This window comes from Eimeria acervulina, genomic scaffold (assembly GCF_000499425.1).
Source record: "Eimeria acervulina Houghton genomic scaffold, Eah_scaff219, whole genome shotgun sequence".
Classification (NCBI taxonomy): Eukaryota; Apicomplexa; class Conoidasida; order Eucoccidiorida; family Eimeriidae; genus Eimeria; species Eimeria acervulina.
In genome coordinates this window covers 28,801-43,015 of record NW_013550019.1, presented here as the reverse complement: position 1 = coordinate 43,015, position 14,215 = coordinate 28,801, and the positions used below count along the sequence as shown (strand labels likewise).

General features: G+C 37.8%; 2 protein-coding genes across 2 annotated transcripts; one reads left to right on the top strand and one right to left on the bottom strand.

The window, feature by feature from the left end:
* Window positions 1-2,446: 2,446 nt before the first annotated feature.
* Window positions 2,447-4,603, top strand: EAH_00026300 (hypothetical protein; the record flags this gene model as incomplete). Its single annotated transcript, XM_013396547.1, has 5 exons — window positions 2,447-2,623; window positions 3,220-3,568; window positions 3,663-3,719; window positions 3,996-4,068; window positions 4,384-4,603. 5 exons carry the CDS (start codon window positions 2,447-2,449, stop codon window positions 4,601-4,603), a joined length of 876 nt encoding a protein of 291 aa, XP_013252001.1.
* A 5,758-nt stretch (window positions 4,604-10,361) lies between these two features.
* On the bottom strand, window positions 10,362-12,830 carry EAH_00026290 (Myb-like DNA-binding domain-containing protein, related; the record flags this gene model as incomplete). The annotated part of the gene is made up of 1 exon (XM_013396546.1): window positions 10,362-12,830. One exon carries the CDS (start codon window positions 12,828-12,830, stop codon window positions 10,362-10,364), a length of 2,469 nt encoding a protein of 822 aa, XP_013252000.1.
* Between the last annotated feature and the right edge of the window lie 1,385 nt (window positions 12,831-14,215).

Here is a 14,215-nt window from a genome sequence, read left to right as displayed (position 1 = left end):
TATAAACCCTAAACCCTAATAAACTCTTATAAACCCTAATAAACCATACTAAACCCTAATAAACCCTAATACACCCAAATAAACCCTTAACTCCAGCATATTATAAAGGTTAGAATATCAGATATATTATTAATTAATTGATTATATTAATTAATTTTATTTTATTCTATTTTATTTTATTTATTTATATTTTCAGGTGTTGGCGAAACTCGGAGGGGCCTCTAAAACTGCTCGATCTCAATTAAAACTTCTTTATCAATTCATGTACTTTGTTTTTTATTCATTTTCATTTAACCTAATTAATTAATTAATTAATTAATTAATTAATTATTACTTTTATTATTTATTTATTTATTTATTTATTTACTTGTTTGTTTTTTATTTGTTCGTTATTTATTGCTTGTTTATTAGTTAATTATTTCCTTAGTAATTAATTAATTAATTAATCTACGAATTAAATATATTATTTATTTATTTATTTATTTATTTATTTATTTATTTATTTGTTTATTTGCAGATCTCGTAATGATGTTGCGCATTGTCTTTGGCTTTACTTAGACTATTTTTTATTTAATTATCGCCAAATGACTCGCAGCGAGGTTTTTATGTTTTTTTTAGTTTGCCGCGTCTGCTCGCAATGCGTTCAATCGCTGAGGTATTTCTTTTCTTCATTCTCCTGCTGCTGCTGCTGCTGCTGGTGCTGGCGTTGCTGCTGCTGGTGCTGGCGTTGCTGCTGCTGCTGCTGCTGGCGTTGCTGCTGCTGCTGGCGTTGCTGCTGCTGCAGCTGGGGTTGCTGCTGCGGCTGCTCCGGGTGCTGCTGCTGGTCCTGCTGCTGTTGCTGCGTCGGATGCTGATGCTAGGGGTGGTGCTGCTGCTGTTGGTGCTGCTATTGCTGCTGCCTTTGCTGTTGCTGCTCCATCGGCACTCCCCCTTGTCCTTTCTCTGTTTGGTAGCTAGCTATCCAATCAGCTAGCTAGCTAGCCAGCTAGTCATCCAGTTAGCTAGACAGATAGCTAGCTAGCTATCCAGCTAGCCGGTTAGCTAGCTATCCATCGAGCTAGCTAGCTAGATAGCTAGCTAGATAGCTAGCTAGATATCCATCCATGCAGGTAGCTAGCTAGCTCGCTATCTACCCCAATCATCTGGCTAGCTAGCTAGCTAGCTAGATAGCTAGCTAGATATATATAAGTTTGTGTTGGTGTTGGGTTAAGGAAGAGGCCGCCGCCTGTGGTTGAGCGCATGGAGAGCATTTTGCAAGACGAAGTAATTCAAACAATTTTCAAAAAAGTGAAAGCGGCTTCGGCAATGACTCGCAAACATGTAAACCCTAAACCCTAAACCCTAAACCCTAAACCCTAAACCCTAAACCCTTCTATTTTCTTGCTTTCTTTCATTCGTTTACTCTTTCGTTCATTCACATCACGCCTTTCTTTGTATACAGCTTCCTAGATAGCTACCTAGCTTGCTAGCTAGCTAGTCAGCTGTCTAGCTTGCTAGCTATCCAGCTTGTTAGTTCTATGCCTAGCTAGCTAACCAGCCTCCTAGCTAGCTACCTACCTAGCTGCCTACCCAGGTAGCTAGCTAGCTAGCTGGCTAGCTAGCATGCATGCATGCAATTGTTGTAATTGTGTTCTGTGGAGAGTATAATATCTTTTATTTTGTTTTTATTTTTTTACTTGTTTACAGGATGAGGAAAAAGAAGAAAATTTAATTTTATGCGCGGATATAAATGAAGAAGTGCAGAGACATGTTTTAAAGGGAGGCGATCTCGTTCAAGGTGTATATACACCTCAACGTTTATTTCTTTATTCTTTTATTTTAGTTTATCTTATTTTCTTCGCTTTGTTCTCAGTCTACTCTTTTTGGTTGTAGCTTTATGCGGTATTAGGTAGATGCATTTGTTTATCTGGCGGCAAATATATATATATATATATATGTAGATATATATATATATATATATATATATATACATATGTATATATATATATATGTAGATATATATTTATATATATTATATATATATATATATATGTTCTATGCAGATATTTATTTATACATATATGCATATGTATATATATGTACAGATATATTCTTCTCTATATGCATATATGCGTGCATATATATATATGTATATATATATATATATACATATATAAATTATATGTAAATTATTATATATATATATATATATATGTAGGAATATACACATTACAAGCCTGGCGTTTGTATTTCCTCATAGACAACTGTCTATGATTTTTATTTTTTATTTGTTTGCGTGTATCTTACTATACAAACAACAGAACTAGAACAAAATAATATTATATAAAATATATATATTATATTAATAATATATATATATATATATATATTATGTTTGTGTGCAGCACTTCGTATGGATACATCTGTGCCGGTATTAGTTAGCGACAGCTCAGTTGAAGGGTCGCTGATGAGTCGCATACAGTCTGAATCAGAGGGAGAAGAAGAAGAAGAAGAAGAAGGAGAAGAAGAAGAAGAAGGTGAAGGTGAATATGAAGAAAAACAACTAAAAATAAAAGCAGAAGAAGAAGAAGAAGGAGACAAGAGACGAAGAGACGACTCAAAAGACAGATTCAGTAAAACTGAAGTAAGTCTGAAAAATATATTTATATTAATATAAATATTTTTTTTTGATGTTTGTTCTTTTATATCTTTTATTGTTTAGTAAACAAAAACATAAAACATAATTATTCAGACAGGCAGATGTGAGAGAAGATATATATACATATATATACATATTTAACATAATACAGTGTATATATATATGCATATTATTAATATAATTAAAAATATATATTATTTTATTTAAGTTTTGTTGTTTGTTTGTTAAACAAAAACAAAAGACTGACTCAGTCAGACTAGAGTGAAGAACAAAGACAGAAAATATACATCATAATATATACATATATATATTATTTCTATATATATATTATCATAATATATATATATATATTATTTCATTGATAATTATTATTATGCCGTTTACAATATAAAAATATATTTATTTATTTATTTATTTATATTTCGAAGAAAATTACAAAGACAACGAAAATCGCAGACTTTAATATTAGTTCTCAACAATTATTTTAACTTTAAATAAATAAATAAATAAATAAATAATAAATTAATTAATTAATAATGAGTTAATTGATAATATTATTTTTATTTGTTGTGCGTCTTTAGATTCTCCCCGGCGATTTAATGCCGAAGACAGAGTTTAATGTGGCTCTTCGAGCAGATGCAGCAGCAGATGTAGAGCGTCAGACTTCGCTGCTGCGAGAAGCAGCAGCAGCAGCAGCAGCAGCAGGAGCAGCAGCAGCAGGAGCAGCAGCAGCAGCAAGTCATGCTGCTGCTGCAGCAGCAGCAACCACTGGCGCAGCAACTTCTGCTGCATACCCTTCACCTCCGGCCCCTCCTTCCTCTGCTGCTGCTGCTGCTGCTGCTGCTGCTGCTCCTTTAAGAGGCTTAAGAAGCGAGCGTAGAATTGATACTTTAAAAACTCTCGCTCCTTCAGTGTCTTTACAGCTGCAAGGTATGCATGCATTTGCTGCATTGAGGTGTATGTACAGCTCAATACCTTTATTATATTCAAATTAATATTCGTCTTTCTTTTTACTTCTTTGCAGACAAAGACAGACTTAAGTCACGAAAATCCTCGAAACTCGAGAGGAAAATCACTGAAGGTTAGCAAGGATCTGCTGCTGCTGCTTCTGCTGCTGCTGCTGCTGCTTCTGCTGCTGCTGCTGCGCTGCTGCGTTGTTGCTGATCGTCTGCTTTTTTATATTGCTGTACCTTTTGTCTCCAAACCGTTTGCTGCTGCTGTTGCCGTTGCTGCTGCGGTGCTGCTGTTGCTGTTGCTGCTGCGGTGCTGCTGTTGCTATATATATAATATATTATATATAATATATTATATATATAATATATTATATATATATGTTGCTGCTGAGGTGTATGCGCAGGTCCCCCTCGTTTATTTCATTCGTACGAAGACCTGGTGAATTTCGATGTGAAGCTTAAACACCAGACCCCAATGTAAGTAAACAAAGATAAAGAAAAATAAGTTTAGTTATTTGCAGCGACAGCAATAAATAATTATAGTAAACAGCAACGACAATAAAGAAGAACAGCTATAAACAACAATAACTGTGTTGCTGCTGTAGCTCTGCTGCTGCTCTTGCTGCAGCTGTGCTGCTGCTCTTGCTGTAACTCTTTTGCAGCAGCTGTTTTGCTGCTGTGCTGCTTCTACTGCTGATGCATCTACTGCTGCTGCATCTACTGCTGCTGCATCAACTGCTGCTGCATCTGCTGCTGCTGCCGTTGATGCATGCATATGCGGTGTATGTACAGCGCGTCTTATGAAATGCAATTTTTAGAGGAGAAAGAGGCTCAAGATGTGACAGACCCGATGTGGGAGCTGACAGTAAATCAGTCTTCGATAAAAGTTTATAAATATAATTCACCGGACTCTCCTGTAGTTCTTGTAAAAGCATATACAACCCTTGAAGGAATACCTTTAAACGTTCTTTGTCATCATATTCGTCATATACCTACGCGACTGAAGTGGTAAGCAAAGAAAAACAAAAAAAACAAGCACAAACATAATCTATAAGCTGCCTATACACCTCACCACTACATAACCTGCATATACACCCCAATCAAGCTGCATATACTCAGCAATTAAGGCCTTCTTTTCATTCTTTTAATGCATATTTCGATCAATCTGCTGCTGCTTCTGCTCCTCCTGTTTCTGGCGCTGCTGCTACTTCTGCTGCTACTTCTGCTGCTGCTGCTGCTGCTACATCTGCTGCTGCTGCTGCTACTTCTGCTGTTGCTGCATCTGCTGCTGCTGCTGCTACTTCTGCTGCTGCTGCTGTTGGATACATGATGATTGATATAACCTACTGTTGTTAGCTATACGATGATAGATTTAAACTGCTGCTGCATTTAAATAGATTAATATTTATTTATTTGCTTAGGGATACTACCTTCGGAGATTATCGCGTAGTAGAGAAAGACATCGATGGCTGCGAAATTATTTACTGCCTCATGAAAGCGCCTTTCCCTGTCTCCAATAGAGACTTCCTACAGGTATTTCATCAAAAGATGTATATATATATATATATATATGTATATGTATATGTATGTATGTATATGTATATGTATGTATGTATATGTATATGTATATGTATATGTATATATGTATATGTATATGCATGTATGTATATGTATATGCATACGTATATGTATATGTATGTATGTATATGTATATGTATATATAGATGCAGATGCATATATATATATATAATATGTATATATGTATGCAGAAATTGAAAAGAAATCTATTAATAGTATGTATGTATCAGTAATATAGAAATGCATTAATAAAGTAGAATGTACATATATAAATAATATGCATGGAAGTAGAATATAAATATGTAAATTTGAAGATAATATTAATGTATTGAATATATATATATATATTCAAAATATATATATATAAGTAGAATATAAATATAAATAAAGTAAAATATAAATATATAAATATCTAGATAATATATTTTAGGGTTTGTTTGATGTACGATATTTTCGTCTGTAGGGGTTTTCTCTAGGTAGAATATTATTGTTGTCTTCATTAATTTTATTTCTTATTATATATTACTTTTATTATTATTATTCATCATTATTATTATTAATTATTATTATTATTATCTATATTTAATGCTACCTAAATGAAGAAGAAGAAAATATATTTTTTGTTTTTTGCAGTGGAGACGAACGGAAGAAGACCCAGAAGCCAAAGTTACTAAGATGCTGATGAGGTAAAAACAAACAAAAATAATTAATTAATTAATTAATTAATTAATACATTGAAACAAATTATTAGTAGCTAAAGTGTATATGTATATATATATATATATATATGTATATATGTACACGTTTATATACATGTATATATTGTTGTTTGCAGATGGCTAAGTTGATATTTGAGTTTCAATTATGTATTCATCTCTCCACTCATTTCTGTGTAGACCTACTTGATGTATATATATATATATATATGTATGTATGTATATATATATATACGTATATATATGTATATATATGTATATACATATATATACATATATATTATATACTAGATATATTCATTTTATTGGAATGAATGTTTTTGTGTTTTTTATTATGTGGTTTGTCTTTATGAGGCCTCCTTTAGACGAAATGTTTTTATTTCTTTTCTTTCTGCTGCGCCTTTATTAGTTTTCATTTATGAATTGTCTTTAATGGTGTTTGTTTATTTAATTGTTTTTTTAGTTTTACATTTGTTTCAAATGCTTCATTTAATTTTCTTTTTCTTTCTTCTCAGGTCTGCTGATCATCCGTCTGTGCCGGAGAAGAGCGGAGTCGTCAGAGCGGAGACCCTTATTTCAGGTGTATAGGCACCTCATCTGCATGCATTTACAATTATATTATAATATTAAATGGAATAATACGAATAATTCCGGTGACAATAATATCAACAGCATTAATAATAATTATTATTATAATTATTCACGCATGCATATGCTGTTTGTTATGTAGGCTACATAATGGCGGAGGTCTCCAACGACCCGAATTCTTCGACTTTGTTTATTTTAGCGCAGACCGACGTCCGCGGTTTAATTCCAAAGGTAATTTTGCGCTGCTTCTTTTCTTCTTTTGCATGCATGCTGAGCTCCTCCATTATCCCCCTCTGCATATATACAGTGTTATGTATATGTATATATATATATATATATATATATTATATATTTGTATGTATGTATATGTGCATATGTATATATGTGTATATGCATATATATGAGAAGAGAAAGAGAGAGAGAGGGATGCAGCACGAAGTATGTACATCTTTATATAAATTTATTTACTTTTTATTGTTTAATATATATATATATATATTATCTATAGCAAGTATATTATATATATATTTATATATTTATGTATATATATGCTGTTGCGTTGATGTGCAGTGGATTGTCAACACCACAGCGGCGCGAGCTCCCGTGGGCTGGGTGGAGAATCTGAAGAAGGCGTGCAAAGCGTATATGAAGGAGCACGGGAACTACGTGCCTCCTTACAACCCAATTGCATAGAATAAATAGAATAGAAAAGCATAGAATAAATAGATCCTTTGGATATTTGATTATTTCTTATGGAGTTGGTGGGCTTGATATAGAAGGAAGAGAGGGAAAAACCGTAGAAAGTGCTGTTTAAAGAGCTTGAAAAGGAAGGGGGTCTCCTCAGCTGAGGGCGAGGTGAAGGCCGTTGCAGCGGCCTCCGCTGCGAAGAATAAGAACAATGAATGCTTGTACATATTTTCTTATTCCGAGTAAAACAAGAAGATAAAATTTGCTGCCGGTGAGAGGTGCATGAATGTACATCTCGTATGGCAGGAGGGCAGAGAAGAAACCCTAGGGGAGAAGCAGCATTGTTTTGTATTTCGCTGCTTCATGGTGGGTTTAGGGTTTAGTGTCTAGGGTTTAGGGTTTAGGGTTTCGGCACCCATTGTGTATTTCTTCCACACAGCAACGATTGCTGAGAGGATGCGTATATACACGAAACTGAACAGGGTGTTATCCGTTGCTCTTTTTGTTGAAGTGCGTATTTATATGGCTGCATATAATAACTGTGCATAGAGGGGCGGGTAAAGACTGCCTCAGTTTTCCTCTTTTTCTTGCCTCTTACCATCTTCTTTCTGAGAAGAAAGTGCAGCTCAGAGGCTAGGGGGAAAAGACAGGGAAATACGTCTTTTTCAGTTGACTCCAGTGGCATCTACAATAGAATACAATATGTGGAATATATATCATGCATAATGCATGCAGTGTTCAGCAGCCGGTTTCAGCAGAAGATAGATATGAATGAGCAAAACGATGAAACCTGCTCATGCTGTGCACCATCATTATCCGCCGAGGTGTCTGTACAGCTCAACGCAATTCAAGTTTCGGTTTCTTGAGGAAAAAACAAAGGAATCCGCGGCTTAATGCATGAAGGTAGTCTTTCTGGAGCAGTTGAATTGAGGATGAATTTTGTTTTTCTTTTGCTTTTACCTTTGCATCTCGTATCAGTTCCTGCGTGGAGTCTGCGCAGCAGCGGCGAAGACTCCAGCACTCTTTCTGATGGTCCATTTGCTGTAGTGACGGACGTACAAAACGGTGATTTTTTTTGCAAATTGGCTATTTTTTAAACAAATGTATTCATTTGGGAAACATATTCGTGAATATGCAACCAAGGGACGGTCTGTAGCACAGAAGAAGGCATTCTAGCCGACCTTCCCTGGCCGCCAGAGTGTGAATGCACTTTCTACCGTCTCAGTGGGTTTCAGCGCAAACAACCTGCTTTCTTCTGATACCAAATAACACCCATTATGCAGAAATGAGAGAAGAACGGTGCGCTGCCTTATCCATCGCCAATGAAGAAGAATCAGAAGAGGTCAGAGCGCAAACAAACCAAAAGGCAACTCAAACTACATGCAGATACTCACAATCGGCCGCTGCAGTGCGAAAAGAACTTCTGCGAGATCTGCTGCACCATTAGAGTCTCACGAATACGTAAAACGACAACCCCAGCCTAATGCAAACATAAATTTTCATATAATATATGTATATATATATATATATTCTACTCTGTACAGCCAGCCCCGGAGAGGACCGCACGCATTTGGTAATCTGCAATGCCAATAAAGCAATTAATTAGACATTGAATTTTCACACTGGCCCTTCTCAGCACTGCAGGAAGAAATGCACAAAGACAGAGGGCGAACTCCCTAGTAAGAAATTTAATGAGGCTAATAGTGAAGTCGTTTGCAGTTCCTTCAAAATAAACAGGCCCAGAAGATATGGCCGAAAAGATCCTAACAGCAGTACGGACGCTCTCCCTTACTGGCCCTTGCATGCACTGAGTGCATGCAATGTTTGCATGCATGCACTGCCTGCCGAGAAAACAATTATAAAATATATATTTATTTGTTTCAGCTGATGGAGTATGTGGAGGCCTTTTATGCGAAAGAACCAGAAATACCATACCTGGGAATCCCAAGCCGTCTGCAGCTCCCCCAGCCCCCGCCTCCTGCAGCAGCAGCAGCAGCAGCAGCACCAGCCGCTGCAGCAGCAACACCAGCCCCTGTAGCAGCAGCACCAGCCCCTGCAGCAGCAGCAGCAAATCCACTTGTTGTATATAGACCCTCAGCCCCAATTACAGCAGTCTATCCTTTAGCTCGATTGCCTACAGAGGAAGAACTGGCAGCCTCTGCTGCGCATGTGGGAAGTGCTTTCTTTACAAGAGTTTCTTCTTAAAGTAAGCTGATAGAGCAAAACCTAATAAGTATTTATTTCTATAATTATAAGTATAAAATAAACATAAATATATACACATTTATGAATGTGAATAAATATTTATATTTATAAATATAACATACTATAGAAGAATTTAAACAACAATACTGCTGTTTAATTCCTGCAATAAATAGACTCGTGGAATGCAGCTACTGGATATACACCGGGCGGCCAATTTAAAAAATAAACAAAAAAGAAACAGAGAAGGACATGCCTGCTGCATGCACTTCTAAATGCATTTATTTTTAATGTTGCTGCTATTAATATGTTTGCTTTTTATTTGCTTTTGCTGGTGTTTACTTCTAGTTGCATATAGAGGAAAGACTATTAGTAAGTTTGTCATTACGTGTAGATGTATATATATATATATATATTATATGTATATTTTGTTCATACGAAGTATTGATATGTATCATCTATAGATAGTAGGGATATATTACTAAAATATATATCAGTGATATATGGTACCCACATATTATTGTGTATGCTATTGATGCATATATAACTGATATATTGCATTGATATATTATACTATATTCTATATAGTATATATATTGATATATTATATACGTATTGGTGCATTACTGCTCTAGGCTAGATATGTTTACTGCTTATATAGACTAGAGATATACTAATGATATATACAACTGACGTATATTGCTGATACATTTTATTGATATCTATGGTCGATGTATATTACTGATGCATTTATTACTTATGTATCATTGATGTTTCTATTAACTCTATATATATTAATAATATATATAATATATATATATATGTTGCTCTTATAACCTCCTTTTGTATACTATTGGTATATCACACAAGGAAACAAGAGAATAACTATTAAATGCAGTTGGCATTTAAAACAGAGAGAAAACGAAAAAAAGAATAATTTGAATTGCGCTTGGGTAGACAGTAAAATAGAAGAAGAAGGAGAAAGAGAGAAGAAATAATTTATGTCTCTAGCGAATATCCCTCTGAATATTTATTGCAGTAATCGTAATCCTTCTTCTTTTTTTTCTTTTTCTTTTTCTTCTCTGTAAATGTTATTCGTTGCTCTTCTTCTTCTGCTGCCTCTGTCTCTTGTTTTAATTCCTCTTCTTCTTTTTCTTCTTCTTTTTCTTCTTCTGTAGTTTGCTCGGTCTTGTGTTTTTTTCGTTTCTTTTTCTTTTTTTCTGTCTTCTCTACTGGCAGTACCACCAAACAGCCGCTGTTCTCCCCTTCACTTCCCTCTTCTTCTCCTGAACGCATCTCGTAATAATCATATTTCTTCTCTTTTTCTTTTTTTCTCTTTTTCTTTTTCTTAAACGCCGCCTCTGCCGCATGCAGCTCCTCCTCCTCCTCTTCTAACCCCTCACCCGCCGCCTGCTCTTCCTCTTGTTCTAGCCCAGCCTTCTTTCTCTTCTTTCGTTTCCTTTTTTTCTCTTCTGCTGCTGCTTCTTCTTCTGCTTCTTCTGCTGCTTCTTCTGCTGTTGCTTCTTCTTCTGCTTCTTCTGCTGCTGCAGTTTCTTCTTCTGCTGCTTCTTCTTCTATTTCTTCTTCTGCTTCTTCTTCTTCTGCATCTTTAATTTGCTTTATTGATTTTTCTTCATCTGCATCCATCAGCTGGATTGCTCGCGTGTCAGTGAAGGGCGTTGCTAGGAGCGCTGCTGTGGCTGTATCGATTCCCTCCGCAGCAGCAGCAGCAGCAGCAAAGAGAAACTCATCTTCTTCTGTTGCTTCATATTTGCTGCACTCTCCTGCTGCTGATGCATCCTGTAAGAAACGCGGACAGCCACGAGGAGGGGCATTAAGAGGAGAAGCCTTTACCTCTGCTAGCCTTGCCTTCAATCTTGTGAGTTCTTTTGCTGCAGCTGCTCTTCTTTTTCTTCTCATTTTCTTTTTTATCTTCTCTGGAGACCAGCCCTTCGCCTGCGCCCTCTTCATAATCTCCATCTCTAAGCTCTGCTGTACATACACCGGAAGGGCCCCCCGGAGCAGCTTCGCTGCATCTTTGCGGCGTGTAGATGTTAAGCGTTGTTCGTGGAGCTGTAGCAGCCTCGCTACCGCTGCATCTAAGGCAATGCCTTCATCTTTCATTATCCCAAATGCTGCATCTCTTACTACGCTCTGCTGCAGCGAAGCAGGAACAAAGGGAAGAATATCCTGCCATTCAACGCCTCTTAAACCTGGGGGCAGCTGCTCTTGCTGCAGCAACCTCCCTAGACACCGCAGCACATGCCGCAGCACTACTGGACGTGGGTTCGCCTGCATGCGCCTCTCTAACTCCTCAGGAAGCACCAATAAGTTATATGCATGGCGAAGACAAGAGTGAGATCGTGTAGGGAAGGCCTCCTCCTGAATACGCTGCCAAGGGATGCCAAAGGATGGTAGCTCTTCTCCTGTTCTTTGCTGCACTTCCTGCAGCAGCAAACGGCGCTGCTCTTCCGTAAGACTGCTTTTGCCTGATTCTGCTGCTGCAGCATCATTTGCTGCTGCAGAAGAGTCTGCTACAGCTACAGCAGCAACGCCTTCTTCTGCCGGGCTACTACTACCACCTTCTGCTGAAGTCTTCTGGTCTTCAATTGCATGCAGATACTGCGCCTCTAACTGGCTAAGACGGGGCTGTAAAGTCCTCCATCTGTCGCATACATCTGCTGGTCTACGGTTTAGTATTGCGCCGATCTTCACCCATCTACCTCTAATAGAAGAGGGTATACGGCGAGCTAGCAGCAGCAGCTGCCGTGTTTCTTCTTCTGACCAGAAGCCCCTCTTTACTGCGCCTGTAATGCGGCGTCGAATATATCCATAGACAGAAGCAAAGGGCCTTTCAGGAAGACAGCGAGCAATAACTTGAAAGCGCCCTACATTATGTCTACCGCCGCTACCCCCTGATAAACTCTTCACTGCTTCTTCTACTGATGATAATCCTTCTCGCTGTGCATACTGCTCCAATGCCTCCTCTATTATTAAACGCTCTTCTGTTGTAAAGGGGCCCTTCCGATAGTTAAGGCCGCTGCGCGCATGCAAACGCCATAGACCCGTCGCACCCGGGGCTGCTAGACTCAGGAACTGCAGCTGATTAGGCGAAAAAGATTCTTCTCCCTTCCTCACCACCTGAGATGCACCAAAAGGAAGCTGAGAAGGAGCAAGAGCCGGTACGTACACCGGAGCTTCCTTTGGTATTAAGATGCGTTCATCTTTGGGGGGTTTACGAAAAGACTTTTCTTTTTTCTCCTTTTTATGCCTTACTTCGCTGCGCTCCGGCTCCTTCCTCAGAAACTCTGAAGAATAACATTCTGATGAAGAGGCAACAGTAGAAGAGGCCTCTCTTTGGAAGGAACCGCTGGTAGTATCATTCGGTTCTACTTTTACTGTTAATCGTTTCAGCCACTCTTGTGGCGTATCTCCACAGTTATTGGCCTCTCTTGAGTCAGAAACCATCGATAAACTCAATTAAAAACAAATAAACAAATCAAAATATCGAAAACCAACAAATTACCACCCGAAATGAGCAGAAGGAGGCCTACGCCAACACAACAACGGGCTTAAGGAAACCCACGGCATTTCCAGTAGATATGCAGCTACAGCCATCAAGCTGCAGCTTAAATCTGAAGATCCTTCATGCAATTATAAAAGAGTTCTCAATTTAAATGATATTGCAGAGGCTTGCAGTAATCAATCATGAAAACGTATAACGGCCGACTAGTGATTGCAAGCCCCACGAGTACGCTAACTTATACAAAGGGAATGTCGCTATAAATACACAGATATCCCTGCATTGCAAAATAATTTTAATCCATTTTTCATCCAAAATATTCAATATAATTTATTTACATCGTTAAAAACTACAGTTTTAGTGCAATATCATCTGCCCAGCCTTGACTGACATCTCTGGGCTGCGTGCTAAGCCTCGGGGTTGATGGAGCCTTCCTATTCTTCCTCCTTAAGAAATAAATACTAACTATAGCTCCGCAGTGTGTGTACGTGTATCTGCATATATTTGCATGCACATATATGTATATATTTACATTTATAGGCTCTGTGTAGTAGCCTGATCTAGGTGAAGTTGTTGCATGTGTTAATTACCTTTCATGCAAAGTGACTACTGAAGGACGTCACTAATACTTATCTACGCTGTTCGTGCATGCATGCACCAAAATAAGTTTGGCTTGGATATTGCAAATATCCATTTGCATCATCTACTTGCAAATATTGTGCCGTGATTACCCTGCAGCCGCAGTTGCAGAAGCAAGAAGAGATGCAACTCTTTGTAGGGTCTAGGGTTTAGGGTTTAGGGTAAAGGTGCCTGCGGCATAACCCGCCGCAGTCTTTTCTACCGTTGTGCTTAAGACATCTGAAGAAGTTGGAAATGTTCTAGGGTGTTGTACAATCTTTTCAGTTAGTTGCAGTTAAGGTGATTGTTTACTTTCTGTGTTTCTCAATACACCAGAGAAAACAAACTCTAAAAGCGAATTCTTTTTCTCGTTTACCACTACTGAAGGCAGACGATAGACATCTTCGTAATTCCACCTTGACAGCAAAGTACAGGATCAACATTGCGCATGCCGCGCATACATAGGGTGTCTGTCTCTCTTTCTCTGCACATATCTTTCTTTTAGTGTTTCTCTTGCTGTTTAAGACTTGTTCTGTTTCTATCTCCTTTTTCTGTCTAGCTCTCGTTTAGTCTCACCCTCTTCGTGCTTTTGCCTCCTCTGTGTTTCACTACGTCTCTTTGCTTGCCCCTCTTTCTTCGTGGCTCTCTGTTTCTCTATCTCTCTCTCTCTCTCTCTCTCTCTCTCTCTCTCTCTCTCCCTCTCCCTCTCTCT